The 27,104-nt window shown below is 36.1% G+C and overlaps 1 protein-coding gene across 1 annotated transcript in view; it reads right to left on the bottom strand.

Moving 5' to 3' along the window:
* tmod2 (tropomodulin 2) overlaps window positions 1-27,104 on the bottom strand; it is a 32,436-nt gene that overhangs the window by 4,626 nt on the left and 706 nt on the right. Inside the window, exons 2-9 of the mRNA XM_058751553.1 lie at window positions 22,232-22,407; window positions 21,157-21,313; window positions 12,449-12,571; window positions 9,198-9,269; window positions 8,952-9,082; window positions 4,666-4,773; window positions 4,030-4,173; window positions 2,261-2,405 (exon numbers count right to left, since the gene is read on the bottom strand). Of these exons, the coding sequence (XP_058607536.1) occupies window positions 2,261-2,405; window positions 4,030-4,173; window positions 4,666-4,773; window positions 8,952-9,082; window positions 9,198-9,269; window positions 12,449-12,571; window positions 21,157-21,313; window positions 22,232-22,357 (1,006 nt within the window). The 5' untranslated portion in view covers window positions 22,358-22,407. The remainder of the gene's footprint in view (window positions 1-2,260; window positions 2,406-4,029; window positions 4,174-4,665; window positions 4,774-8,951; window positions 9,083-9,197; window positions 9,270-12,448; window positions 12,572-21,156; window positions 21,314-22,231; window positions 22,408-27,104) is intronic.

Raw genomic sequence — 27,104 nt, 5'->3', positions numbered from 1 at the left:
CTCATAAGCTAGCTGTAAACAGCAAAGTAGGATGCTGAGCAGGTAAAGATAAATATTTAATTTCACAAAGTATAGCTTTGTTTGTTTACTATTACATGCAACATAATTTATATGGCATTTATAATCATATTTACATTTATTTATTTAAAGGTTATAGTTCAACCAAAAATGAAAATTCTGTCATCCACTAGCCCTCATGTCGTTCCAAACTTGTATGACTTTCTTCTGTGGAAGATATTTCGAAGAATGCAGGTAGTACAATAGTACTAGCATAGAATAACAGTTTTGGTGTCCATAGAGTTTCTTGTATAGCCAAAAAAAAAAAAGTCTGAGACATCTCTCAAAACAGCTTATAATATCTACAATTCCACAGAAGAAAATAGGTCATACAGGTTTTGAATGACAGGGTGAGTAAATGATGACAGGTTTTTATTTTTGGGGGGGGTGAATCATACCTTTAATGCTACATATGTGAAATTGTTTGGTTTTCTAATCAGGCACTGAACTGAGTACAAATTAAAAGACGTTTTAGCCAATGGAATTGCTAGGCAGACTCATTTGTAAATGATAACGGCCCATCTAGACTATCTCAGATCCAATTAGGTTTTTAATCAGCCTGAAGGGAAACAAAGATTTATTTTGAAGGTACTAGGCTGATAGGCGGCCTAATCACTAGATTTCGCCAAAATTGTAAGATTAGCTTAAAATGCACAGAAGCAAATAAACTAGATATTCACAACCAACTCTGCTTAGCCGTCTATGAAATAATCAGCTGGAAGAGAAGGTAGAGATTTTATTCAGAATTAGTTTAATGTATTTAAAAAAAGAAAAGAAAAAGGTTTTGATAACAGGTATTGCACATGCCAACGTGGACAAAACACCATATTAAAATACTCTGCTGAACAAGTATTTCAACAAATGAGGTCAGTGCAGCAAACAGAAGTGACATTTATTTTTTAAAGTTTGTTTTATTTAGTGAATCACAAAGAATCCTGATTCTTTAACGAATAATGCTAATGAGTAAGATTTTATCAAATCAAACACGTACAACTTACAACTACTTGTGGCATTAAGTGTTTTGAGATTTCCAATCCATATTAGCAAGCTATTCACTTTTGGACAGAAATTCTACACATATTTTATGCTAATTTCTGCAGGGTTCTTTCTAAGTTGGCAGTTCTTAGACAGAACAAGCAGCAAAGTGGACCAGACTTTATGGCGAAAGTCAAAAGACCGCCTACATAAGACTACCGCTCTGAACTGTAGCATGTTAGTGTTTTTGTGCGCATTTCCAGTTGTGGATTGTGTTTGGTTAATCAGTGTTGACTAGTTCACTTCTATATAAGGTCTGAATTCACAACAGTGAGGATCTGATAACTTATCACACTCCGTATAACCTGTCCAATGTACAGGGGAGTCAAACAGTCTTTAACAAAACACACATCACCTTTTAAAATGTGCTGTTAGCATTCATGCCAAAGGTTAAATGTCAAACCTGTGCTCTCACACATAATACCTAAAGACACTGGAATAGAGTTTGACGCATGACATCACCTCATACACATGTAAAGCACACTGTGTGTGTGCGGTAACATAAGACTGGCAAACAGGAGATAGATCCAGACTTCATTAATGAAAGACAGAAAGGAAAAGAAAGTCTCATTAATAAAATGCCATTTTAAAAGACCTTATTCTACTCTGTATTAAAGTAGTATTTATAAGCACAGTGGCGCTTTGTTTACAGTGGTTAGCAAGGAAATGCTATATTGCTGCTGTTCATAAGCGTCACCTGTTGTCAGAGAGTGAATTTGCGTTTTCATTCAGCCCGTCTGCTGTTTTGGTTTCATTCAGATGTTTTATGTAGTATAGTTTCACAAAGCTAAAATTCCTTGTTTTTGCTTCAAATTTCGAAATTATAAAATATAATTTAAAACAAAAACTGCTCATGCTGCATATATGCAGCATCTTTGTTTGGATCATGATTAAAATGCAGTGGTTATAATTTTTTTTTTAAATCTCATTTTGTTAAAAAAAAAAAATCATAAATCATATCACATCTCGAGTTAAGTTAATCGTTATACCCTAGAACCAAACTGAAGAACTAGTTGTTAAGGACGTATTTAAATGTGTATCACAGTTGTTGTCTTTCTTTTGTATGTCTTTCTTAGGTCAAAGATAGTGAATACCAAAAGACATGAGAGGGCCTGTAATAGCATGTTTCTGTCAATCAGAGCATATGTGCATTAGGTAATGTTCTTACCCAGGTCGTTGTTTTTTGTGATTGCGGCAGCGGCGCGGGATCTAGGACCCTGCTGGGTGAAGTGGTACCCAAACTTCACGATGCTTGTATTCTGCTCCAGCATCTTAGCGATCTCCATCTCTGTCGACGTACCAAGCTGCTGCCGCTGAGAGCAGAAAACACACACACACCGGAAAAATCTCTATTACACATGCTTACATAAGCCCACACACACAGACATTTCACTACGAGTAACATTTGAATTCAATTTGCATAGTGCCGGCAAAATAGCTGGGTTTTAACACATTTCAACAAATATGTACAAGAACAGATGCAGCATAATTCATTATACTTTTAATGCATGTACCTACATTGATCAAATAACTGAATTAAGACCTATTTAAATGCTTGTACTAACACAAGCATTTAAAACCCATTAATGTTATTGCATTAATTATTGCATTGTAATGTATTCATGCTACCTCTGAACAGTCTGTGTGAATATACCTAAATGCCACTTCTGATGCAGCTTCCGAAAATAACATTATAACCACACTGTTGCCAAAAAGTGTATATGCAATATATTCTATGGTGAAACCAAATATTTCTTTCTAAGGCTACTTTCTTAAAATTTTGTAACGTCTATTTAATGTTTTTCTCATTTAAATTTAAAGATATTTTATCTTTTGGGGTGTAATTTCTCAGCCCAGATTGATGTGCGTTTAATTTGGAATTAATTTGATTAATCAATTAGATAACATTTTAATTGCTTGACAGCCCTAGTAATTACATATTAAGGTTATGCTATATAATCCTGACATTGTTAATTCTGCTGGAAATTCAACCCCCAAAATTTTTAATTTATCATTCTACATAACCTAAATAATGCAGTAAATTGAGATAATCAATCAATCTATTATGTAGCCATACTTGGGAATAAAAGTTCTCATTTGATGATTTTTTTAATGCAAACAAAAATGTAAGATTATTCATTACAAATGAATGGCAAGTCTGGTATCGATACAAAAACAGCGTTGCATTATGTAAAAACAAGGCAGATTTTATAAAAATTATACACTACCACTCAAATGTTTGGGGTCAGTATGACTACTTTTTATTTATTTAGTTTTTTATGTTTTTGAAATGTCTCGTATGCTCACCAAGGCTGCATTTATTTGATCAAAAATACAGCAAAAACAGTAATATTGTGAAAAAAAAAAAATAAGCTGTTCTCTATATTCAAATGTTTTAAAATATAATGTATTCCTGTGATGGCTTAATTTTCAAAAAACTTAATTTTCAGCAGCCATATTTCCAATGTCTTCATTTTACTCCAATGTAGCATGGTCTTTCAGAAATATTCTGATTTGGTGCTTAACATTTTTTAGGGTTCTTAGATGACTTAAAAAAAAGTTCAAAAGAACCGCAATTATATTAGAAATATTTCATAAAAATGTAAATTTGTCTTGTCAATTTTTTTTTTTAATCAATTTTATGCATCCATGCTAAATAAAAGTATTAATTTAAAACAAAAATGTATGTGTCAAAGTTGGCTGGATGAGCCACATATATTATAATATAGCAGCATCAGATGATTTTGATATTAATGTAGCAAGTTGACAACCTACAGTCGCACTGGATGCGAGTTGTGTGTCAAAGTTAAAACCACCTAAACTATAAATCACCAGAGCAGACCACACTGGTAGCACCAGTCTGTGACAGTCTACATTGTAAAAAAAATTAAAAAGCTTGGTTTTAGAACAGCATGTGGTTGAATTTGTGTGCTGTACCTGGTTGTCAATCTTGATCTCTGCAAGCGTGTCATTGTCCCGCAGAGCTTCTACCAGAGCCTGAACTCCTGTGCCCGTGATAAAATTAGACTCCAGATTCAAACTTTTTAGCGTCTTATTCTCTCGTAGCATGTCTGAGAAGGCCTGCAGTGAACACAGAGAAACACACATAGCTTTAACGAGGTGTCAAGGGAGCCGGATCTCTTCCATGTTTATCTTAGCTTTTGCGCTTCAAGCTGCTTTTCACTTTTAGTGAAGACAGACAACCTACTTGACACTGACAAATCACCAGAAACCAGTAATGACAGTATAATCTATTTAGAGTGGAATATATTTAAAACTACTTATGCAACAATTTTCAGAGGTTTAACAAATGCTGCCTATTTGAAACCACCAGCAATGATGGAAAAACAGCAGACATTGAGTTTGGAAAACACACTTAAAAACAGCATGCAAAGTACTTGACATGGAAGAATCAGTTCACTGTAGGTTCATGATTCAGGAGTTTTCAAGAGATTCAATTCTTTATTTGTTTTGACACAAAAATCACAAATGTGGAGGCTCATCCCTAAAGACAGCATTTGTCCAATCTTAACCCCGAACACATGAACATCTGAAGTGAATCATGTCCCTCACCATGGCAACAGGGTCATTGCTTCTGGTGGCAGCCAGACTGAACTTCTTCACATGAGCGTTCCTCTCCATAGCTTTTGCAAAGTCCTTTAGAGTCGGGATTGGAATGTTCTAGAAGAAAAGAGAAGGAAAACATTAAAATCAGATTTGTTTTTGGACAATTAAACAGCTCTTTTATGGTCACTAAATTCATTGCCATGGTCTTCATCCTGATTTTATGACATAGCCTCCATTTTAGGTCATATGAATTTATAAGAAATAACATAGCTTCCAGTGAGAGACAAATAACAGATATTATTTGATGAAATAACAAATACTAATACAAATACCACTATATATAAATAATATGTATATGTATATATGCATGTATACACACATACATACATATACATATATATGTATGTATGTGTATGTGGGGGGTTGTGGTGTTGTGGATAGGGTCTTTAAAACAGCTCTATTCTTTTATACTGTTATCAGCACATGTTGAAGTAGATTCGTCTCTTGTCTCTGAGATAATATGCGCTGTTAATGCTCCGTCAGTTTTTTTACTTTCACTTTCTGTATGACTGAAGTTAAGACGTTCACCGGCATAACTATTGCGCAAAGTTTGCACGTTGCTTGTGTGATATCCATTGGCTCGCCTTCTATAAACTACATGAATACATGAAAGGGGAATCAATTCGGTATGCCGCACTGTCTGAAACACGTACGCTTGTGCGCGCTTCGGGTGTGTGCGCGAGTACAGCGCGCAAGTAACGAATTGAGTTCTGTTTCGTTTCTTCTTATGGTTTTAAATAGATTGAACGTGTAAATTGGCAAATTAATCTGCGAATCACATGCCGAACGGTGGGGTCTGGACCTGGTCCGTATATCACGGATCAACTGCGATCCGTTTAAGCCCTATGACAGATCAGAGCAATCTTTTATTTACTAATTTAACCATCGTCAAATTGCTACTGTATATCAATCGCATACAACGAAAATAAAGAGTAATTAGAAAAATCATTTATGCACAATAAATAACAGAGCGTCATATCTATACACATTTTCCCCAGAACTTTCTCGCGACCCGGTAGGAATTCTTCCACGGCCCGGTAGTGGGTCGCGACCCGGTGGTTGGGGACCTGAACTCTGTTTTAAAGGACGCCGCCGGCATTCAACGGGGAGCTCATTGTTGGTTCGGTCATGTGTGGGTTGAGAGCTCCTGGATCCCTCCTCCGGCCGATGATCAAATTTGTTCATTCTTAACATTGTATTCTAAGAGCGTGGAGCAAAGGGGTGTCCTGCCGTTTTGGCTATTTGGTTTGGGTTCTGATTTGTGTTAGGTAGTTAGGGAAGTAAGATGTATTTTACTTTCCATATTTGAGGTTATTTAGTTTATTATCTTTTCTTTCTAGATTGGTTTTGTTTGTTATTTTGGCCTCTGGGACACCTTGAAGAGATGCTCTAAATTCCACTTGATTGTATTAAATAAATCTAATTATTTTCTTTGACCTAACATCGTGTATTTGTTTGATTATCGACCGGAGGATATCGTGCTTGGGGATTCCATAACCACAACCCTGTTTTATTATGCCCTGCTTAGAGTTTATCTTTACTACCCCTAGACGCAGGGCGTAATATATATATATATATATATATATGCTGTCAAAGTTAATGCAAATTCATTTTAAAGGCACTAATTTTATTAATGCAGCCCGGACACACACCCCTTTCTTTCTCTCTCTGTGCGTTTGCATTGTTCAGCGAGCAGCGGAGAGGAGCAGCGCTTTCAGTTAAACACTGATATTTTGTTGCTTCTCTAATTTTACATGCAAGTATAGCCAAAATCACAGCACAGCTATTGTCATTATCTTATGTGTATTTGATTTTAATCAGACGACGGCTCGATTATCAGGATTTTTTTGTGCAGATTAACATCTTGGAAAGGAGAGCTGGTTATGTAGCCTAGTCTTAATGGATCGTGTTTCAGTCACTATTTCATATTCATTCCGTTGTCTGACAACAGAAACCGTAAAATATAACAATGAAAACAGTTTTATTGAGAATTTAGCTGCATCAAAATACAGTATGTGGGCACAGAGAGGCAAACAAATGTAATAATAAATAATAAATGTTCATTTTGCATGTTCAGAAGAAGTGAGCAGCCCTGTCCTGCAAAAATGTAAACAGGTTTGTGTAAGTAAATTGCTCAGTGCAAAGAAAGAGAAGTAAAGGGAACCAGGAATTTCTTTTTTCATGTGTCTAATAGACATGAACAAGTCATTTGAAAAACATGACCTTTGAAACATGTCTAGACTCCATGCTCTATGTTGATGGTTTCACAAATAAACACATATTGCATAAAACATCCATATTTGTCCATGCCCATATTGATTAGAGTATTAAAAACTTGAAAAGTATTAATTTAAGGTACACTTAAGTTGCGTTTAAAAATGTACGATTAAGTTGCGATTAATCACGAGTTAACTCATGACAATCATGCGATTCAAAATTTTAATCGATTGACAGCCCTAATATATACACACACACACACACATATTATTTATATATAGTAGTATTTGTATTAGTATTTGTTATTTAATCAAATAACAAAAGAGTCCAAAGTCTGAGACATCTACATCTGAAAACACAACTGAGAATGTTTCACAAATCACCATAATTTGAGTTAAAGTGTTGCATTATTTGGTGTGTCTAACTTGAAATTTAATGAGCAGAACAAATGCATAATCATGATAATCATGTTCTCCAGCATAATTTGAAAATGTTTCATAGAGCATTTTCTGCTTTAGTGGAACCAAGAAAAGCAGGCCTTCTGTACAAAAGAGCGACATGTCACTAGGGCTGTCGCGGTTAAGGAATTTCCCTTGTGGTAATTTTGAGTGGCTCAATAACGCGGTATGACCGCATAATATTATATATATATATATATCTGTGTGTGAATGTGTTACGATGCAAGGAGGTCATATTCAGAAACCAATAAAACCGAAACTAAATCGCGTTGAAACAGGAAGTGAAGTAAACAGAAGAGAATGACAAAATAACAGTCCACATAAAACTTAAACCTGACAATAAGATCATTAGTATATTGTTAGCATATATCTATCTATATCTCTATCTATCTATCTATCTATCTATCTATCTATCTATCTATCTATCTCTCTATATCTCTATATCTCTATATCTCTATATCTCTATATCTCTATATCTCTATCTATCTCTATCTATCTATCTATCTATCTATCTATCTATCTATCTATCTATCTATATATATATATATATATATATATCTATATATATATCTATCTATATATCTCTATCTATCTATCTAATATCTATATATAACAGTTAGTTCTGATCCTCGACTCTGACTGACCAGATACTTTTTCTGTTGATATTTCACCTGTGTGTTCTAGACGGCTGTCAGTCAGTGCAGTTTCATTGTTTCGCCTCAAGGTGGCGGCAAGAGACTGTCTTTGAGTGAGCCTTTAAACCGTTCATTCAACTACACGTTCAAAAGCGCTGATTCATTCAGAGATTTGTAATGAAACGCGCTGTTTAAATCATTTTAACTTTGAGCGACACTTTTAAAGGCTCAGCTGACCAGCAGAGCGTCAATGCTAAGACAGATTTCGCTTTCCTTGGACATGACAACCTGTATTCACAAATATACATGACTCAGCCTGAAGGACAGACGCAGGTAATCGCACGCGATCAGTCGATCTCTCTCTCATTCGCTGTCTGTTTAGGCTTGTTAAGTGCAAATTTACTGAGCCTCTGTGCAAGTCAGCATGATACACATTGTTATCATTAGTAATATTCAGTACACATGCACGAAGTGTAAAACGAGAAGGGCGTAACCTTACGAAAAAGAAAACTCGAAATATCGCGGTTGCTGCGGTTGTTGCATTCCTCTGCGGTTGTTGCATTCCTCTGCGGTTATGCTCATCAATAGCGCGGTATTGCGATATTGCGGTTATCGTGACAGCCCTACATGTCACTAATTTAATTAGTTACTCAGACATAATTTGCAATAATAAAATACTTAAGTTGATTTTTTTTGTTCAAAAAGTTCAAAAATATATAAATAATTGTGCATTTCCAGTAAATTTTTTTTAAATCCCAGATTGTGAAATGTCAGGTAGTATCAAATGTTTGGACTAAAGTGTATTTGAAAGCATTTTGTTGGCAATATAAAATTAATAATCATAAATATCAAAATGACTAATGCATTTTTTTTTTGGCCATTACGTGTCTTGGTTTGAGTGTACTAAACTGAATCTCATTACCTTTATGTTGTTGAGATTGACTTCGGTCAGTGAGGAATCATTGGACTTTATCCGCTGCAGAGTTTCCTCCACGTTTGTAGGATTTGGTGGCTCATCAAAAACTGGCTTTACCTTTTCTCCCTTAATAACATCTACAACAAACACAACATTCACAAATGAGCTTCTACTGTGTCAAGAATGCATGAGATGTTGACAATTATGGTGTCTGCTGAAAGATGAAATCAATTTGTAGAATAATAAACTCACTGTTATAACCGTCTGTACAGGTGCCGTCATAACTCTGCGTGCTCGTCAGCAGTGTGCTCACTCCAAGTATAGCTATAGAACACAACACAGCACTGTTACAATACAAACAAAAAAGCACCCACATGAAAACATCATGATAAAATGTAATAATTCACAGTGCATTAAAAAAAAGGCTGTTTAATGCTTATGTGCAGCACTTCACTACTATTTTTATTATGGTATTATAGATGTTACTGCATGAAGCCACTTTCACATTCCTGTGTTTCGGCACAGCTGAAAAACACATCCAGCACATGAAGAGAATAAAGCTTATCAGGGTTATAATGAATCATGCAGTGAGGGAAACCAGCCAGGGACAATCTCTTAAAGAGGCTGTTTAGAGAGAGAGAGGATGTGTTTGCTGTTTTATTCTGGAGCTGTGATGTGATGCAGTGTGGGCGTTCAGACCCCCAGAGTCAAGGAGGGAAAAAATATTGCAGAGAGAGTAACAGAAAACACTAGAACAACAGATAGCACATAGCTGTTAATTCAGGCTTAAAGCAATAAAACTAACCATAGTGATATTAGCGTTCTCTCTAGGTGCTAAACTCAGTTCTAGGAACTGTCCAGCAGGGGAGTTCCTAGAGAACTAAAGCCTCGTTCAGACGGTCAGCCCAAACCGATTTTTGTGCAAATCCAATTGAAATCCGATCATATTTAAATAGTCTGAACGGCAACGAACTACATGAAATCCGATTTGTGCAAATCCATTTCGAGCTACATTCGTATGTAGTTTGGAATCCTATTCAAATCGCATTTCTGGAAATCCGTTTCAGTCTGAACGGTCAGATCGGATTTAGCGTAGCTTTTTCACGTCCTCACGCCACGTAAAACGTAAACACGTCAGACGTTTTTGCAGAAAACATGTTGAACATCTTTGCAGAAACAAGCTTGTGTCATTGCAAAGTGCAAGTCAAGCGGGAAAAAAAACAAAACAATACACTGCTAGTATACATACAGTGGTGTGAAAAAGTGTTGGCCCCTTCCCGATTTTTTTTTTTTTTGCATGTTTGTCACACTTTAATGTTTCAGATCAAACAAATTTAAATATTAATCAAAAGATAAGTAAACACAACATGCAGTTTTTAAATGAAGATTTTTTTATTATGAAGGGAAAACAAAATCCAAACCCACATGGCCCTGTGTGAAAAAGTGCAATTCAGCCACATTGGAGGGTTTGAGCATGAACCGCCTTTTTAAGGTCATGCCACAGCATCTCAATAGGATTCAGGTCAGGACTTTGACTAGGTCACTCCAAAGTCTTCATTTTGTTTTTCTTCAGCCATTCAGAGGTGGACTTGCTGCTGTGTTTTGGATCATTGTCCTGCTGCAGAACCCAAGTTCGCTTCAGCTTGAGGTCACGAACTGATGGCCAGACATTCTCCTTCAGGATTTTCTGATAGAGTGCAGAATTCATGGTTCTATCAATTATGGCAAGTCATCCAGGTTCTGAAGCTGCAAAGCAGCCTCAGACCATCACACTGTTCTTTTTATGAAATGCTGTGTTGGTTTTACGCCAGATGTAACGGGACACACACCTTCCAAAAAGTTCAACTTTTGTCTCATCAGTCCACAGAATATTTGCCCCAAAGTCTTGGGGATAATCAAGATATTTTTTGGCAAATGTGAGACTAGCCTGTGTGTTCTTTTTGGTCAGCAATGGCTTTTGCCTTGGAACTCTCCCATGGATGCTGTTTTTGCCCAGTCTCTTTCTTATTGTTGAATCACTTGTTGACCCAAGTGAGGCCTGCAGTTCTTTAGATGTTGTTCTGGGTTCTTTTATGACCTCCTGGATGAGTCGTCTTTGTGCTCTTGGAGTAATTTTGGTAGGCCGGCCACTCCTGGGAAGGTTCACCACTGTTCCAAGTTTTCTCCATTTGTGGATAATGGCTCTGACCATGGTTTGCTGGAGTCCTGAAGCCTTAGAAATGGCTTTATAACCCTTTCCAGACTGATACATGTCAACTATTTTGTTTCTCATCTGTTTATGAATTTCTTAAGATCGCGGAATGATGTGTTGCTCTTTAAGCATGCTTCACTTTGTCAGACAGGTTCTATTTAAGTGATTTCTTAATTCAACAGGTCTGGCAGTAATCTGGCCTGGGTGTGTCTAGTGAAATTTAACTCAGCTTTCTAAAATAATGTGGTTAATCACAGTTCTTTCATGATTTAATAGGAGGGGGCAATTAACTTTTCACGTAGGGCCAGGTAGGTTTGGACAGCTTTTTTTTCCCTTAATAAATGAAATCATCATTTAAAAACGGCATTTTGTATTTACTTGCATTATCTTTGGTGTAATATTAAAAATTTGTTTGATGATCTGAATCTTTTAAGTGTGACAAATATGCAAAAAATCTAAAAATCGGGAAGGGGGCCAACATTTTTTGTTTTTGTACCTTGTGTTTTGAAAGTAGCGGAGACCAAAAAAAAAAAAATGCAAAGTAGCGGAAACAGCATCACGGAACAAAGCCACTTCAAGCTTCCTGCGTTTCTGCCGCTGCCTCACATGACAAAATAATACTACAGCGCAACCGCGATGGTAAGACAACATCTGTATTGCTGTTACTGTTGTTTTTAGCGTAGTCATAACAGCGCAACGGCATTACCATAGAAACCAATGCACATTCAGTAGAAATGAAAGAGCGCTTATGGACACACAAATCAGATATGAACAGTTGCGATATGCTGTGTGGGCAGTCAGTTATTCAAATCCGATTCCATCCGGATATGCACAAAATCGGATTTGGACTGACAGTCTGAACGAAGCTTTATTTCTTCCTTCCCCTCCGATTAAAAGAGCACGAAAATCCGACTACATCTCCTATGAAAACATGCAGTGTTAAATATCGTCGAGGCTGAGAAAAGAACACAACGCTGCAGCCAACAGGTAAATACCGTTATCGCTGTTTTCCATGTTCGTGGAGTGAACATTTTTACACAGCTTTTTAAAAATGCAGATAACCGGTGTTTCATAAGAGTTTGGCCAATCAGTGTACACGCAAGTCCCTGGTAGTTCCTATAGAACTGTTTTAGACCCTACTCTGAAGTAGGATATAATTTAGTTCACCCAAACGGAGTTCCTAGAAGTAAAAACATTCCTAGTTCCGCCAATAGTTCAAGGAACTATGAAAAGGTTCCATTGGTGCGAAAGCACCTTCTGACTCTTGCTGATCTACCATTATCAGTTTGTGAGTTTCTGTAGTTGTTTTTACCTGCCAGGTCATGCAGTTCTGTGTCAGTAGCGCTAGAAAGTGCCTCTTCCAATTCCGGGTCAAGGGTCGTGGCTTCCTCCTGATGGATCTCGATTGGTTTCTTTTTGGGAATCCATACCTTTCCTTTAGAACAAAAAGACAAAAAGTAATCAGTAACAAATGGCATAACTTACATCTTTCAAAAGTGACCCATATCTGATATCTGCATTTACACTATACACTTAGCAAAACAACCTAAGGTAGACATTCTGACCTAGAAAATCTTAGGCCAAAAAGGAAGTAAATGGACACAGATGAAATGAGCTTTTTATTGCACAAAGGCTCAAAAGACAAATTTACATTTATGCATTTAGCAGACGCTTTTATCCAAAGCGACTTACATTGCATTCAAGTTACAGTTTTTACATTTTATCAGCTCTTGCTTTCCCTGGGAATCGAACCCATGATCTTGGCGTTGCTAGCACCATGCTCTACTATTTGAGCTACAGGAAAGCCTTTTGAGGCTTTGTGCAATAAAAAGCTACAAATATACTGTAAAAGTCTTGATCAATTTAATGCATCCTTGCTAAATAAAATAATTTATTTTAAAAACTAATGCAAATGTCACGCTACAAGACCGAATAAATGAACATGGAAGTAGTTCCATGTAAAAATTCTTATATATATATACAAACAATTCTAGAACTGTCCCACTTCCAAACAGAAATGCTTCAAAATTGCTGCCCAGTCAAATGATAAACTCAAGAAAAGTGAACAGCCCTTTACTTCACTGAAAACTGTCAAAAGACTACATTGCTACTGAAGACTTCAGCAGAGAGAGAAGGTTAGTGGTCAGACATGATGTCCAGCTGTATGAATGGCTGCTGTTTATGAACTCGACACACAGATAATAATGGTGCACAGCAGGCCCATCATGATAACCGCTCACCGCTTGACCTCATCCAGACTCCAATACTATCGGACTCTGTGATGCTGATAATGAGGTTGGTAATGTGACGCTGGTCTTGTGACGAGCTCATTCTCTCTGGACAGTGAACAACACACTCTACAGCTTTATTCAGGACATGTGACTGCTGATCTCTCTCATACTGAGTGAGTGTGAAGGGAGGGATCTGCTGAAATCATTTAGTTCTTCCGTTTCAGTAAAACCTCATAATGTCATAATTTGAATGGGATGTTTCACAAAGAAAAAAAGACTCCTGGAAAGTCATTTATTTAACGTCCATCATGATTTATGCTACTACTCGGCCCATTAGAAGCAAATATGGAACATTCCAACTCATGCAGGATTTTGAGAGACATTTGGAGATGAACATTGTACTGATCCAAACATGTATCATTTCTTTCTTCCATGGAAAACAAAAGGAGACGTTCTGCAACAGTCGGGTTCTGGAAGTAAAAATCCCATTCATTTTCTCCCTAAGGTAATTGATTTTGAACAGTAACTTTACAGACAGACCTACTGTGAGCTATGAGGTTGTTAATCAATGGTAAATGCTTTTGTTGAACATGAAAATGCATATTTTAAATTAATCTTTTATCAGAGAAAACTACATTACCCATGATTTTGGAGAGAAATTTCCTCCACCAATCAGAGAATCGCAACAAGTAAACCTTGCCAAAAGAACACTTTAGGACCAACTCCTTTGAGGCACTGCAAATGACATGCAGTCAGTTTTCCTACACTCTCAAAATACTTAAATATTTGCAAATATTTTTTGCAATAAAATGACCAGTCTTGTACTTTCGTCTTTTTGTCCAATTTTCAAACACTTTTTGCTTCAAATCAAAGTTTGTAATGTTTTGGTTCACCTTAAAGCTTTTAACGTTTTTTTTTTTTGTTTTTGTTTTTTTTTTAATTCCTATTGGGAAAATAAACGGGAAAAATCCTTCTGGAAACAAGGCCATTGAAAAAGTAAACAGGCACCGTTGAACTCTAAAATAATGTAGGGTTTGGCACATTTAATTTAAGTATTCCTTTAAGTGTCTATGACGTTACATGATGATTCTAGACTTTTATGTATGACATAATGTTTCCAGCCATTATAATAGCAGCTGGCAGCTGTAACTTCTCATTACACAGATGTGATTAAACCGCAGCTCTGGCCTGAACCAGCAGAACTATCTACTCCATACTCATACGCAGCTTCCTTTTCCACGCTGGACAGCAGTTCGTCACTCAGGCCTGTGAGATTGAGAAACACGACACGACACAGTTTGGAGAGACTCCACTGATGTCAAACAAATGATTGGTTTGTCTTTTTCTAATCCCAATTCAGTGATTGTGAAACACTCACACTGTAATGAGTAAAGGAAGAGAAATAAGCCAAAAGAGGCAGTGCGATACAGCAATTTTACCACTTTTACTTTTAAAGGGCACAACACAGTGTTATTGTTATAAGTTATTGTTGGCGCACTAGAGTTCCAAACAGGAACAGGCTGAGGGTTCTAAGACTTTTCTCACTGCTCTGGACAAAAGAACAGGCTGTGTGTTTGAGGTGTGGCTAAATTCCAAACACATGTTATCAGTGCAAAAAATGAATGTGAACCAGAAAAAAAAAAAAAAAGTTTGGAGAAAACTATTCGCAAGAGCCACTGATGTGGAAAGCAGAGGCTGCTGAGTTTTAAAGAGAGTATTATAGAGTATATATGCCATAAATAGATTCACGTGACTTCTGCCATGTGTACACACAGTCTTCAGCTACAAATTATATTTAATAAAAATATATTTCTTAGTTTTATATGTTCCAAACACACAAAGTTAATGCATTCAGGACACTGATTAAAACCAACAAAATGAGTTAAAACAGTACAATCGTTCTTATGCAACTGGAACCTAAAAAAATTAAAAAAAAAAAAAAAACAGTACTGAAGTGAAAACAGCAGGGCCGAATGATACAGATTAGATCACCCCTCAACTATTTTAACAAGAGCAAATTAAAACATGCTTCATGCTGGAAATGAGCAAATTCTCTCCCGTTGCAGTAATAGAGACTCTGTATTCCTATACTGTTAAGTTCTCTTCATGTCAACACAATAAAACAGGGTTTGGTTATTACACAGATGCTGTTATTCAGTGTGACGTACTGCAGCACAGCTTCTCTGCATTAACCTGAGGTCACTTGTTGATACGTACTACTATCTGGAATCAATCCTTCAGTTTTAAAAAGCCCAGATCATAAACCAACTGACTTTGGATTAACCTTCACTACACTATCATTGAAAATAATTGTGTCAGCAAGATGTTTTTAAGAAATTAATTATTTTGAGCAAGGACGCATTAAATGTTACATTTAAATTTTTAAAAAAGTGACAGTAAATACATATAAATGTTACAAATTATTTCTCTCTCACATAAATGTTGTTTGAACTTTATTCAAAGAATACTGAAAAATCATTTCTAAAGGCTCATGTGACACTGAAGACTGGAGTAATGACTGCTGAAAATTCTGCTTTACCATTACAGGAATAAATTACATTTTAAAATATTAAAAGTATTAATGTGCCTCTATTTATTTTTATTGCAGCCTTGGAAACCATGAGAGACTTTTTGGAGAAAAACTTTTAAAATAAACTTTTTAAAATAAAAACTTAATTATCTTAAGATAAACATAAAATCTTACTGACCCCAGACTTTTGAACGACAATGACAGAGCATATTTGATGATGCAATCATCAAATGCAATGCAAGAGCCAAAGTATAAGTATAGAGAACAATCTTAAGTGCACTGGCTGCTTAAACCTGATGATTCTGCATCACAAAACACTTATATCAGATTATTATAATTTAAATCCACACCACAAACTTTGTTTGATTTTGTTCTATTACCATGATGACAGAAACTGAACAAAATCCGATTCTGAATGGCAGATATGAATAGAATAGAGCAGTTCTGTACTGGATATGAAGAGGCATCTTTGTTAAGCAGACCTCACATGGAGAAAAGAGGGAACGTTTTATTTAAGCCCTTTATTTAGCATTTCTTTTTTGTTCAGTTCATGTAAACGGCTGTGGTAGAGAAAAGCCTGCAGCACAAAACCAGTCAGAACCAGAAGAGAGAGGAGCTCGGCCCATCACAGTGTGTCTCTTGGGCTCAGCTGAGCCGCTGAGCTGATCTTGGCTGACCTCTGCCTCCCTAACTACTTCCTGTCCTTTCATGACCCAATCACAGAGTCCTCCCCTGTGGACCAGTACAGACGAGTCTTTCTGCACAGGCTGTCATAGCCAGCTGCACTCTAAAGGCCCTCAGCAGGACAGCAGAGCAAATAGAGGAAATCAGAGAGAAGACACAAGGGCATCAACAAATCCATAGAGTTAAGTTTTCCATTGAATTCCCTCATTATAACAGGTGTATCAAATGACACCTCAGCAACAAACTCTTTTTGCGTCATGTGTACCCACCCTGACTGTATTACCATTGAAACATGCAGTATGAAGAAAGAGATACGCAGCACTTGGCAAAGATGCATATCTCTCAAATTCTCTCTGTCGCTAAGGGCCATTTAGACTTCATCCCAGAGGAATTCCAGCACTTCCTGTTTCCTCATTTGTTCTCAGACATTGAGATTGAACAAATGTTCTCAAATTCCAGTCTAGTGAATCCTAAACTATAAGCACTGAAAACACTTGAGTCACATTTATGAAATTAAGCACTTACGAAGTAAAAAAATAAATAAATAAATAAAAAAAAAAAGACCCTCAACACACTGCAAAACCACTTAATCAGAATTTAGTGAGATGTGCCGATCTAAATTTTGTAAAACAAGAAATTCTCAAACAGCGCACAATTTTTTTTTTTTTTTTTTTTTTTTTAAATCGAATTAATTTAAAATACAACACCATTCAAAAGTTTAAAGTCTGTAAGATTTGCACCAAGGCCACATTTCTTTGATATAAAATAGAGTAAAAGCAATAGTATTGTGAATATCAATTAAAATCTAAATTTTGCTGAATTTACTTTATAGCCATTACTTTTCACAATCCTTTAAAAACCATTCTAATACGCTAATTTGGTGCTCAAGTAACATTTCTAATGTCTAAATATCAATATTAAAAGCAGTTGTCTTAGTCACTTTTGATCAATTTAATGCATACTTTCTAAAAAACAAAATCAACTTAGATGTATGCTAAAGCAACTTCTAAACTATTTTGTTTCTACTGTACACAGAGACGCTTGAGTTATGATGAGACATTAGCATTCAGTGACCTAAAGAACATTACACAGCGCAAATGAACCGCGACTAATAGAACAAGGGTGTGTGAGAAAGACAGCCGTATGTGTGTGCCTGTGATTTTTACAAATCTGAGCCGTAAATAAATGAATATAAATCAGTCTCATTAGCCACTTTTCCACTATCGGACCAAACCGTTCTCCAACATAGAAAAATTTGTAATCGTGACGTGCCAAACCAAGCTCAAGTGGAAATAATAAGTGTAATCATTCCTTACCGTTCTTAGAACTGGAAAAGAGTCTACAACAACACTAATGTACACACTAATGTTCGCTCTAATGTAAAAACTGAGTGTATTAATCCATTAAAGGCTAATGTATGCTGAGTGCGAGAAATCCTTAACCCATCCGAGATGATGGATTTAACAGACGAGAAGCTTGTGCCCACTGCCCAGGAGAGAAACTTTAGACATACTCTCAAGACACTCGCTTTAGATCTCTTCCTGTAGAGTTTCGCTTTCCTGACAGTCCAGAAAATGCCTGGAAACATTCCGAAAATTCATAAAGCTAGATTTACTAAAATCAATTAGTTAGAATGACCACATCTGTATGGACTCTTGAATATGGAAATGGCCCTTAAGTGTTCAGTTCCATCAATCAGGAAAAACACTCCTCATGCGAGTCACAGGTTACTGCTGATCAGACTGGTATGATTTACCCGTTTAACCTGTAAGTGTGCTTTTCTGATGGAATACTGATTTTCTGTGGAACCTGTTAGTTGAATTGAAAGGAATCCCAATTAACAAACAACATACATGCGGAGGTCATTTATACAGGAGGTGTTCTACATTATTTTATTTAATATGCATAGATCTATGAAGAAACTACCTAGAAGGATTAATAACAAAGTGACATTAAATATAACCTATAACTGTAATGTGTATTATTGTCATTTCAGGTTTGCCAATTAATTTTAATAATCTAAATTGAATTCAGAATTATTTAAAGAACTGGATTTTGTTAATATTAGATCGCCTTTTTACTTTGTTGTCTTACATCCTTGGGTCAACCGTAATTTTATGAAGGTACGAGAATACTTGTGCACAAAGAAAAAAAAAAAAACATTTGCTGAATGAAGTCGCACAAAAAATATTCCCGTACCTAATATGCTCATACCATAAAGTTACGGTTGAACCACTGATGTCACATGGACTATTTTAACGATGTCCTTGCTACCTTTCTGCACCTTGAACGTGTGAATTGTGTTGTGCAGGGTCCGAAAGTTCTCGGATTTCATCAAAAATATAAAAATTTGTGTTCCTAAGATGAACGGAGGTCTTACAGGTTTGGAATGACATCAGAGTGAATAATTAAATGACAGAATTGTCATTTTGTAAAGTCAAATATTTAAATAAGTGCACACCATAGACATCTATTATTATTATTATTATTATTATTATTATTATTATTATGAAGCTAATTATAATAACTACAGACTAGGCTTTAAAAAAAAATCTTAGCGATTGAAGAGGGGGAGGTTCGGTCAGATTTAGCAACTTTTAATCGCACCGAATATTTGTTTTGTCGAACAGGACTTCAATCTACATGCACATATACAGAGCTAAGCTTTCAGCATTACCGTCAGACAGTAATATCATTCATTATTAAAGATCCTGTTCCTCCAAACACTATCTGCATCATGATGCTGTGTATCAGCATGTGTTTCTCAGCAACTTCAGTAGATAAAAATCAGTGTGTACACTACAGTATATACTGGGTGGGACACTCACATGCCGAGCCAACACACATACACGGCAATCCCACCCACACACAGACAGATATGGAGCATCCGAGTCGCAGTGTGTGTATGGTTATGTAAGAACAGATGGTATTAATTAATCATACCTGCAGAGACCGCAGCGTCTAAAGCACTACAGGAGCTGATACAGCACTCTCACTCACACACAGCAAGAGAACATGGAAGGCTCACACACAGCCTGAGCAGTGAGTGACAATTATGACAAAAGCTCTGAAAACTTCTGCAAAACCACAGCAACCAGATCAGAGCAAATACCATTAGATACTGTACACCACTCCCTTGCCTGCTCAATCCCCTCGATGGCTGAATCTTTACTTCCCTAATATATAGTAGATGAAAATAGTATGTGAAAAGAGTAGTATGTCTGAATTCACATTAACTGTAGGGAAAAAGTACCAAAAAAAAAAAAAAAAAAAAAAAAGTGTATCTACTTTGGTGAGATTCTAAAGTGTGCATCCAATGTACTCTTTAGTATCTCATGAGGGGGGCACGGAGAGGAGTTGTGAGTGGCAGTGAAGCGACGCAAGTGACACCGTAGATCACATGACAATAACAAGATGTATGCAGAATATTGAGATTACATTCATACCACGTGGAACAAAGTTTGCACAGTAGGTACTTATTCAAAACAAGAACCCTCAGAGAACATGCAAGTTTGGATGCAGCCAATGCTGATAAACCAACCAACATAACAGGAATGGTTCACCCAAAAAAGAAAAATTCTTGCATTTATTTACTCCGCAAACCTGCATGACTTGTTCTTTTCCATATAAGCAAAAAAGTACAGTGACACATACGTTCAAGCTCCAAAAGGACGTAAAGAACCATAAACATGTCTTAAGAGCGTCCAGGAGGTTTTTTTAATGGATGTCAAAGGAGAAGAGGCTTCACACTGTATAAACCACTTTTGTGAGGAACAACTTATCACTTAATGAACTGATAACATGTTGGCTAATCTTCAACATGTTTGCCATTAAACATTAATTTCAGATTCATCTATATTTGAGTTTTACACTGAAAAAAAAAAAAATAAAAGATTTTTCTAAGAGAAATCACTGACAATTTTGCGTCAAAGATTCAATGTACGGCATGTCTCATTCATTTCTATGGTATCAACAAATGGTGATCAACTGACATATAACTCTACCGGCAATTCAATGACGTCAAAGGCTATTATGTGACTGGTTATCAAGGCACATCTGATCCAAGTTGACAGTTGCTCTTTCTCCAATGGTAGAGCTGCAGAGGTTGCCATCTCCCCAAAATAAGAACAACATGGCATTTTAAAATGAAGTTTGCTTCATTTTAATGCAGCTCCTAGGCCAATTGTTTCTAAAAATATCTATCTACTATAACTACTCTACTAAACATCTTTTGTGTTCCTGAAAGGAAATGAAGTCATTAGTGTCTGAAATAACATGGGGATGAGTAAGTGACATGTTTTTACATGTGTGAATTACAGAATTGCATTTACTAGTATTGCTTTAAAAATCTAGATCTTCAATCAAACTGATTTTTCTAAACTTTGCCATACTATTAAAATTCCTATTGATTTATTCTAAGAAATTTTACTAAAAAGTTAATGTAGCTAATATTCAATACCTGAACTTTTATGTCTCCTCCCATTCAATCCAATCAGAATGAGAGCTGCAATTTTTTAATGGTGTTTCTATTAATGTCTACTGCTATATCAGATATCAAACATATCATCCGTGTACCTTTCCTCTCTCCAGTGAAGGGGAGGAAATCATCTCTGTCTTTATAGTCCATTGCCTCCTTCTCCAGATACTGCAGCAGTTTATCGCGGTTAAAAGGGCCGGTGTCTGCTTTTGCGGTCTGGTCCTTCTGCCTGAGTCCAGCTGGCAGCAAAGCATTCTGGAAAATGGATTCAGAACAGATGTGGTACCAGTTATACTATGAAACTTTTATATCTTATCATTTCATGCCAAGTTACACACAATTAATTGCTTACTTTTTAAGTAAATAACTATTATTTGCATTTGTTTGGTAATGATGATAGGCAGATCTGAACCTGAACACTGCATGTCAAAATTGAATCGTTTACTACATTTTTGTTTAATAGGAAAAATTGCTGAGATATGTTTGCTTGAGAGAAAGCTCTTGTGTTTGGAAGCAAACTTGAGCTCTGTTTACTCATAAACAAACAGACCTTGTTTATGAGAGCTCATAACAGAAACTCCTCACGGTAGATTTAGAAATGGCCATTTTCTACAGTTTGATAAACAAGTGATTTTACTTTGTAGTTGCAGTTCAAAATTATATATGACCACACCCATTATCACAATGACAACACTGTGAATTACATCATCACTTATCAGTGAATTACCAAGAATAAGGGTGATTGTGTCTGGTTTTTCAAAGCCTTTTTTTTTTTGCACTGTATACAAATGACAAATTACTACATTTTCATCTTTAGGACTGATTTTTCATACTTTTAATTCGCATGTGCTTAAAGGTACAGTTGACGCAAAAATGAAAATGCTTAGCCTGTCCATACAATGTCAATGGTCCCCAAAACTGGTTACCAACACTCTTGGAAATATTTTCTTTTATATTTCACAGAACAAAGTAAGTTTTACAGAATTTTCATTTTTGGGTGAACAAACCATTATAATAACTGATCTCTTCGCTCTAGCAGTGTGATCTCGTATATCTCCATCAGCTGCTATAGTAATGATACAGACATCAACAAAGAAAGCAATGAGACATTCATGAGTTTACAATTGCCTCTGCTCATCTGAAAGTGTGAAGCAAGGTGCCTGTGTATCTCACCTCGGGGTCGATCTCCTCTAGAGCACTCTCCAGTTGCTTGAGTTCCTCCTCTGACAGCTTGTTCAGAATCTCATCCTCATCAATCTCCTTATACTTCTCCAGATCTTTCTTAAACGGAAGAGCCATGATTTACACTGTCCGTCAGAGAGAGACTGCAGTCCAGTTTGATTAAATGCCTACACAGAAAAAATCATTCATTGTCTGAGGTAAATGGGTAATTCTGGTCAAAAATACATACACTAATGTGATGCATATATGAAGCTTGTCAGTAACGAACTTCAGTACTTGTCTTAGAAAATAGCAAAAAAATGTGTTGACAGATTTTAGAATGCAATGATGCAAAACCTATAATTCAGTATATTACTGATTCACAGATTAAATATTAACAATTTAATAAAAATTAAAGCACGTCATGCCATTAGAATAAAGGCATGTTCACAACAACAAATTGTTTGGCATGAAAATTTGGTTCTATTTTTGCAGTCAACTATAGTACATATAACATTTTAACATATTATACTGTATATACCATTATATTAGTATATAAAACAACAATTTTAGCAATGAGTTCCAGTGGCTTTAAATACCCTTAGTTATAACTATTAATATCCTCTCCTGCAACACTTATTCAAAATTTAATTTGGTTATTTTTATTGCGCTTAACTTTCTCAAAATGTCCATACACTACACTGCACTGCAATGGAAGTTGCAGTAGCCACTGAAGACACACAATATACCTCAATTCTTACGGATTCTAAGGCGGAAAAGAAAATACTTTAAATATTTAGCTTTTTATTTATGTGCCTTAGAAAAAAAAACATTTTGGTGTGAAACATTTTCAAGTTGCTTCCAATTAAGACAGCTAAAACATGCATTTGAGTCTGGGACTAGGCATAAACCTTGTTAAACTGGGCATAAATCTGCAGGATTGCATGGTTGCAGTAAAGCGGGGGTAGACTGATTATTATTATTATTATTATTATGTTTTGGATGCATTACATGTTGGATTATGCTTAAACGTGGACATGATCATGCATAGTCTATTTGTCCATTCAGACCAAGGCATTAAAAAAAAATTAAATAAACGACAGATGGGCTGAATTAAAATGCAAATTCACTCTATATCTTGCAATAACAAGTTCAAACACTTACATTAACTAACTTTACAAACATTTTTCCACTAATCAATGAGAGACGGACTACTGGACATGTCCTGTTTGATGTTGGACAGATACTCCCCTCTCACGATCTTTAACCTAAGACTGGAAATTTTGCAACATCTCATTCCCATCTGGAAACACCTTGACCTTTGAACTTCACTCCCCTGCAGATCTGCACCAACCCCAAATTCCTCAGCTACTTCATCAAGCTGCAGTGTTTCAATAAAGACATGAATAATAATCATCAATGCTATATTCCTGAGTGGAACACTTCACCCTCTCACTCCCTCTCACTGTTGCTACAGTTTGTGTACTGTATATCACTACATATTTTCAAAACCTGGCGTTGTTGTCTGAAGGACTAGCTGACTAGCAAGCCTGTGTTTACTATAATAACACTGGTTAGGGTCAGGTCCATCACACACAGACTAGACATGTATTCAGAAACACCTAGACAGAACACAAGGAGTCTTGATTTTTTCTTTGAAAATTGTGACTTTAAGGTTGTGGTTTTAGACAGGGAAGCCTAAATCAAGCCCTGCCAGCTCAAGTCAGCCATCAGACCCATAAAACACAAGGAAATTCCAGCAGCCAAAAATACTCCAGGAAAAGCTGATGTCATTTATTTGCCAATTCATGAACAAACTGCCATTTCTGGCTCACAACTAGGTGACCGAAAATAGTGCATACTAAAGACTAATTAGATGTTGCCAAAGTATGTAATGACAATCCCTGGGAAATCCCGCAGCTCAAAATAATACTTTATTCACAGTACCTGCAATTTAAGTATTTCTTGAGCTATTCTGACTGACTAAACAGAACAGTCAGTGTTTAAGAGATTATAGTAAATGTGAAGGTGAAGAAAAGCACTAAATTGGACTGTTGCATGAGAATAAAATACTGTATTACTGTTGGAGGGTGTTCTTTTTCACTGGCGCTTGTGCCAAAGCTGAGAGTGAAATCAAACTGCGTGTCGATCCATCAGCGAAATAGCAATGTTTTTTATGAACAGTTTTAAATGAACAGCCAAACTCAATAACAAATCACAGTGAGACTTTATGTTCAACGCAGTCTAACTTATGAGTACTTAATGGCTAAGTAAATTAGACTCTCTCTAAGACTAAGAAAAATCCGTGGTAAATCCAGTAAAATGCCATTGGGTTTCTCAGCAGGATTGGCATCAGCTTAACTCTCAGTCTTAAGGCGAAGTGTGTGAGACCCTCATTTGGTAAAGATCCATAATGTTCCCATTAACTTCCAATTTAACAAGCCAAAGCTGTATTAAGGAAGTTATGCACTAGCAGCAGATTTGAAGGATTCTCTACTCACAATATTTGTTACTGCAGAAGACAAAGGAACAGTTAAATCAGGAGAAAACAGGGTCTTAAGTGGCTTAAGGGTTAAATGGTGCTAAAACTAGAACAAATTCAGTAGCTCTTCTGATCCTGGACTGCCCCTTAGATCAACCTGCAACCAGCCAAGATCCTTAACCACAAGTCTCTTTCCTTTTCCCAATACAAAATGACTCAAAGTGAGGAGTTTTAGTGTTTTGTGTGTTTCAAAGGATCGCAAAAATGACCAACTTTTAAGAGATTGCCAGCAATAAACGTACAGGTGCCACACAGGGAAGCTTAATATACTCAAATTAAGTGGTGTTGGGGATTTGAACAAAGCCCTAAACCTAGAGAGGTTTCCGATTACTTATCCAAGCAATATGACTTGCCTTTCTTTTTCTCCTTGTGGACTATGATAAATCCTTATAATCTTAGAGGTGCTGGGGTGGGATCTTCTGACAATCTAACCACCAATCACTACAAGGTAGCATCAAGGCTGAGACTTTTGAACCATTCATTGTATTTAGAAACTGTAAAATCTAGTTATGTTAGTTATTCTCTGTGGCTGTCAATCAGACAAACCTTATCAACACCTCTTAATCCGACAGACAGACAAAATACGGAGGAAGCCAGTACTGCTTCTTCCTCTGCTATAAGTGCATTACAGGGCAAATCCATAATAAGGCTGAAAAGACACAGGGCAAAAGGTCACACAACCACACAAAAACAACACATCAGTAAAGCTCCGAATAACAAAAGTGTTGCGTTGTGGTTTTTTGTTTTTATTAATATTGATTAAAAATTTGTTAAGTTCAATCCTCAAAAAGTCTTTATGCAAAGATTGCTACTTTCAGAGTTACTTTTTCTTCATTCATAGACACTTTACATTTCCATTGTTTTGATGTCCTACACTATTGCAGAGTTGTAAAACTATTGACTTCACTAATGCGGCTTATGTTTTTCAAAGTACTAGTACATATTTTTAATACTATATATTTATCAGCCTGACATGATATACACTAACATTCAAGAATTTGTGGTCTGTAAGATTTTTAATGTTTCTGAAAAAAAAAAAATCTTAATATCACCATAATGACATTTCTTTAATAATAAAAAAAAAAAACTGCAATATTGTAGAATATTCTTAGAATACATGAAAACGTTTTTATTTTAGTATATATTAAAATGAATATTAAATACATTTTTATTTATTCATGTAATAACATACAGCTGTTTTTTTTCAGTCACTTGATATAGTGGTCAAGAAACATTAATTATTATAACCAATACTGAAATCAGTTGAACATAGTAAAATCAGTTATTATACCATTTTTTTTTTTTTTTTCAGAATTCTGTGATTAATAAAAACTTTGAACAAACAGCATCTAAAAATATTATAATACAATTATTATTATTATTATACTTTCAACATTATGAATGTATTTACTGCATCCTTGCTGATGTAAAGTATTCATTTAGCAAAGAAAAAGGTTTAAAAATAAAGTTTTGTAAGGTAGTGTATGTAACTGACTTAATGTTATCAGTATTGGTTCAGTGTGAACACACAGTGTGAATCACACACAGAATGCACGCACGTGATTTATTAGTCTAATAAAACTCAAATTAAACTTATAAGAGGAAATGTGAGGAGATCTGCTTCATTACTCTAGAAAAGGAAAAAGCTAAAATTAGCTGGGCTCCTGAGAGTGACAACACGGAGAATCTTTTCTTCGGTTCTTTCTCATCCATCACTTCCTCTGAGAGACAGAGACCGAGGCTTATGGAACCCAGATGGAGGGTGGGTTTTGAAATGTTTATTGTGTAAGAGGCACATCTAGCAACCATTGCATGAGACAAGTGCTCTTTAAAGTGCCACAGATCTTACACAGATCCTTCAAACTGTTGCAGTGCTATATCTCATGTCAGCTGCATTATGAAAAGAGCTACATAAATAAATCTCAATTGAACTGAATAGCTGTACCAGTCTGTACTAGACAGATAGATAGATAGATCCATTATCATCATCTGTGAAAGCAGAACATGCTCGTTTGGGAATAGTTTTCATTCTCTCACACACAATGCTTTTATGAACTGTGCCCTATGTTGCGTTATACTATATTGTGCATGTGCATTAAATCCCATGAGTCAGTTATGTAAAGCCACGCAGAGTCACGCCCCGGGTGGAGACCACACCCGTTATAACGAGAATTCAAGCTCACAGCTGCGCCCGTTCTGCTCGACAGCATCATTACAATAATAATAATAATAACAGCAACGGGTCACTTTAAACATACAATTGACCTGCGTGAGGTTTACATTAGCATCATAACCATCGCGTGCATGTTCTAATCAAGAGTAGCGTTTGCAACAGATTTCCGC

Source organism: Onychostoma macrolepis, chromosome 18, assembly GCF_012432095.1.
Source record: "Onychostoma macrolepis isolate SWU-2019 chromosome 18, ASM1243209v1, whole genome shotgun sequence".
Classification (NCBI taxonomy): Eukaryota; Metazoa; Chordata; class Actinopteri; order Cypriniformes; family Cyprinidae; genus Onychostoma; species Onychostoma macrolepis.
This window is presented reverse-complemented; position numbering and strand designations above follow the sequence as displayed.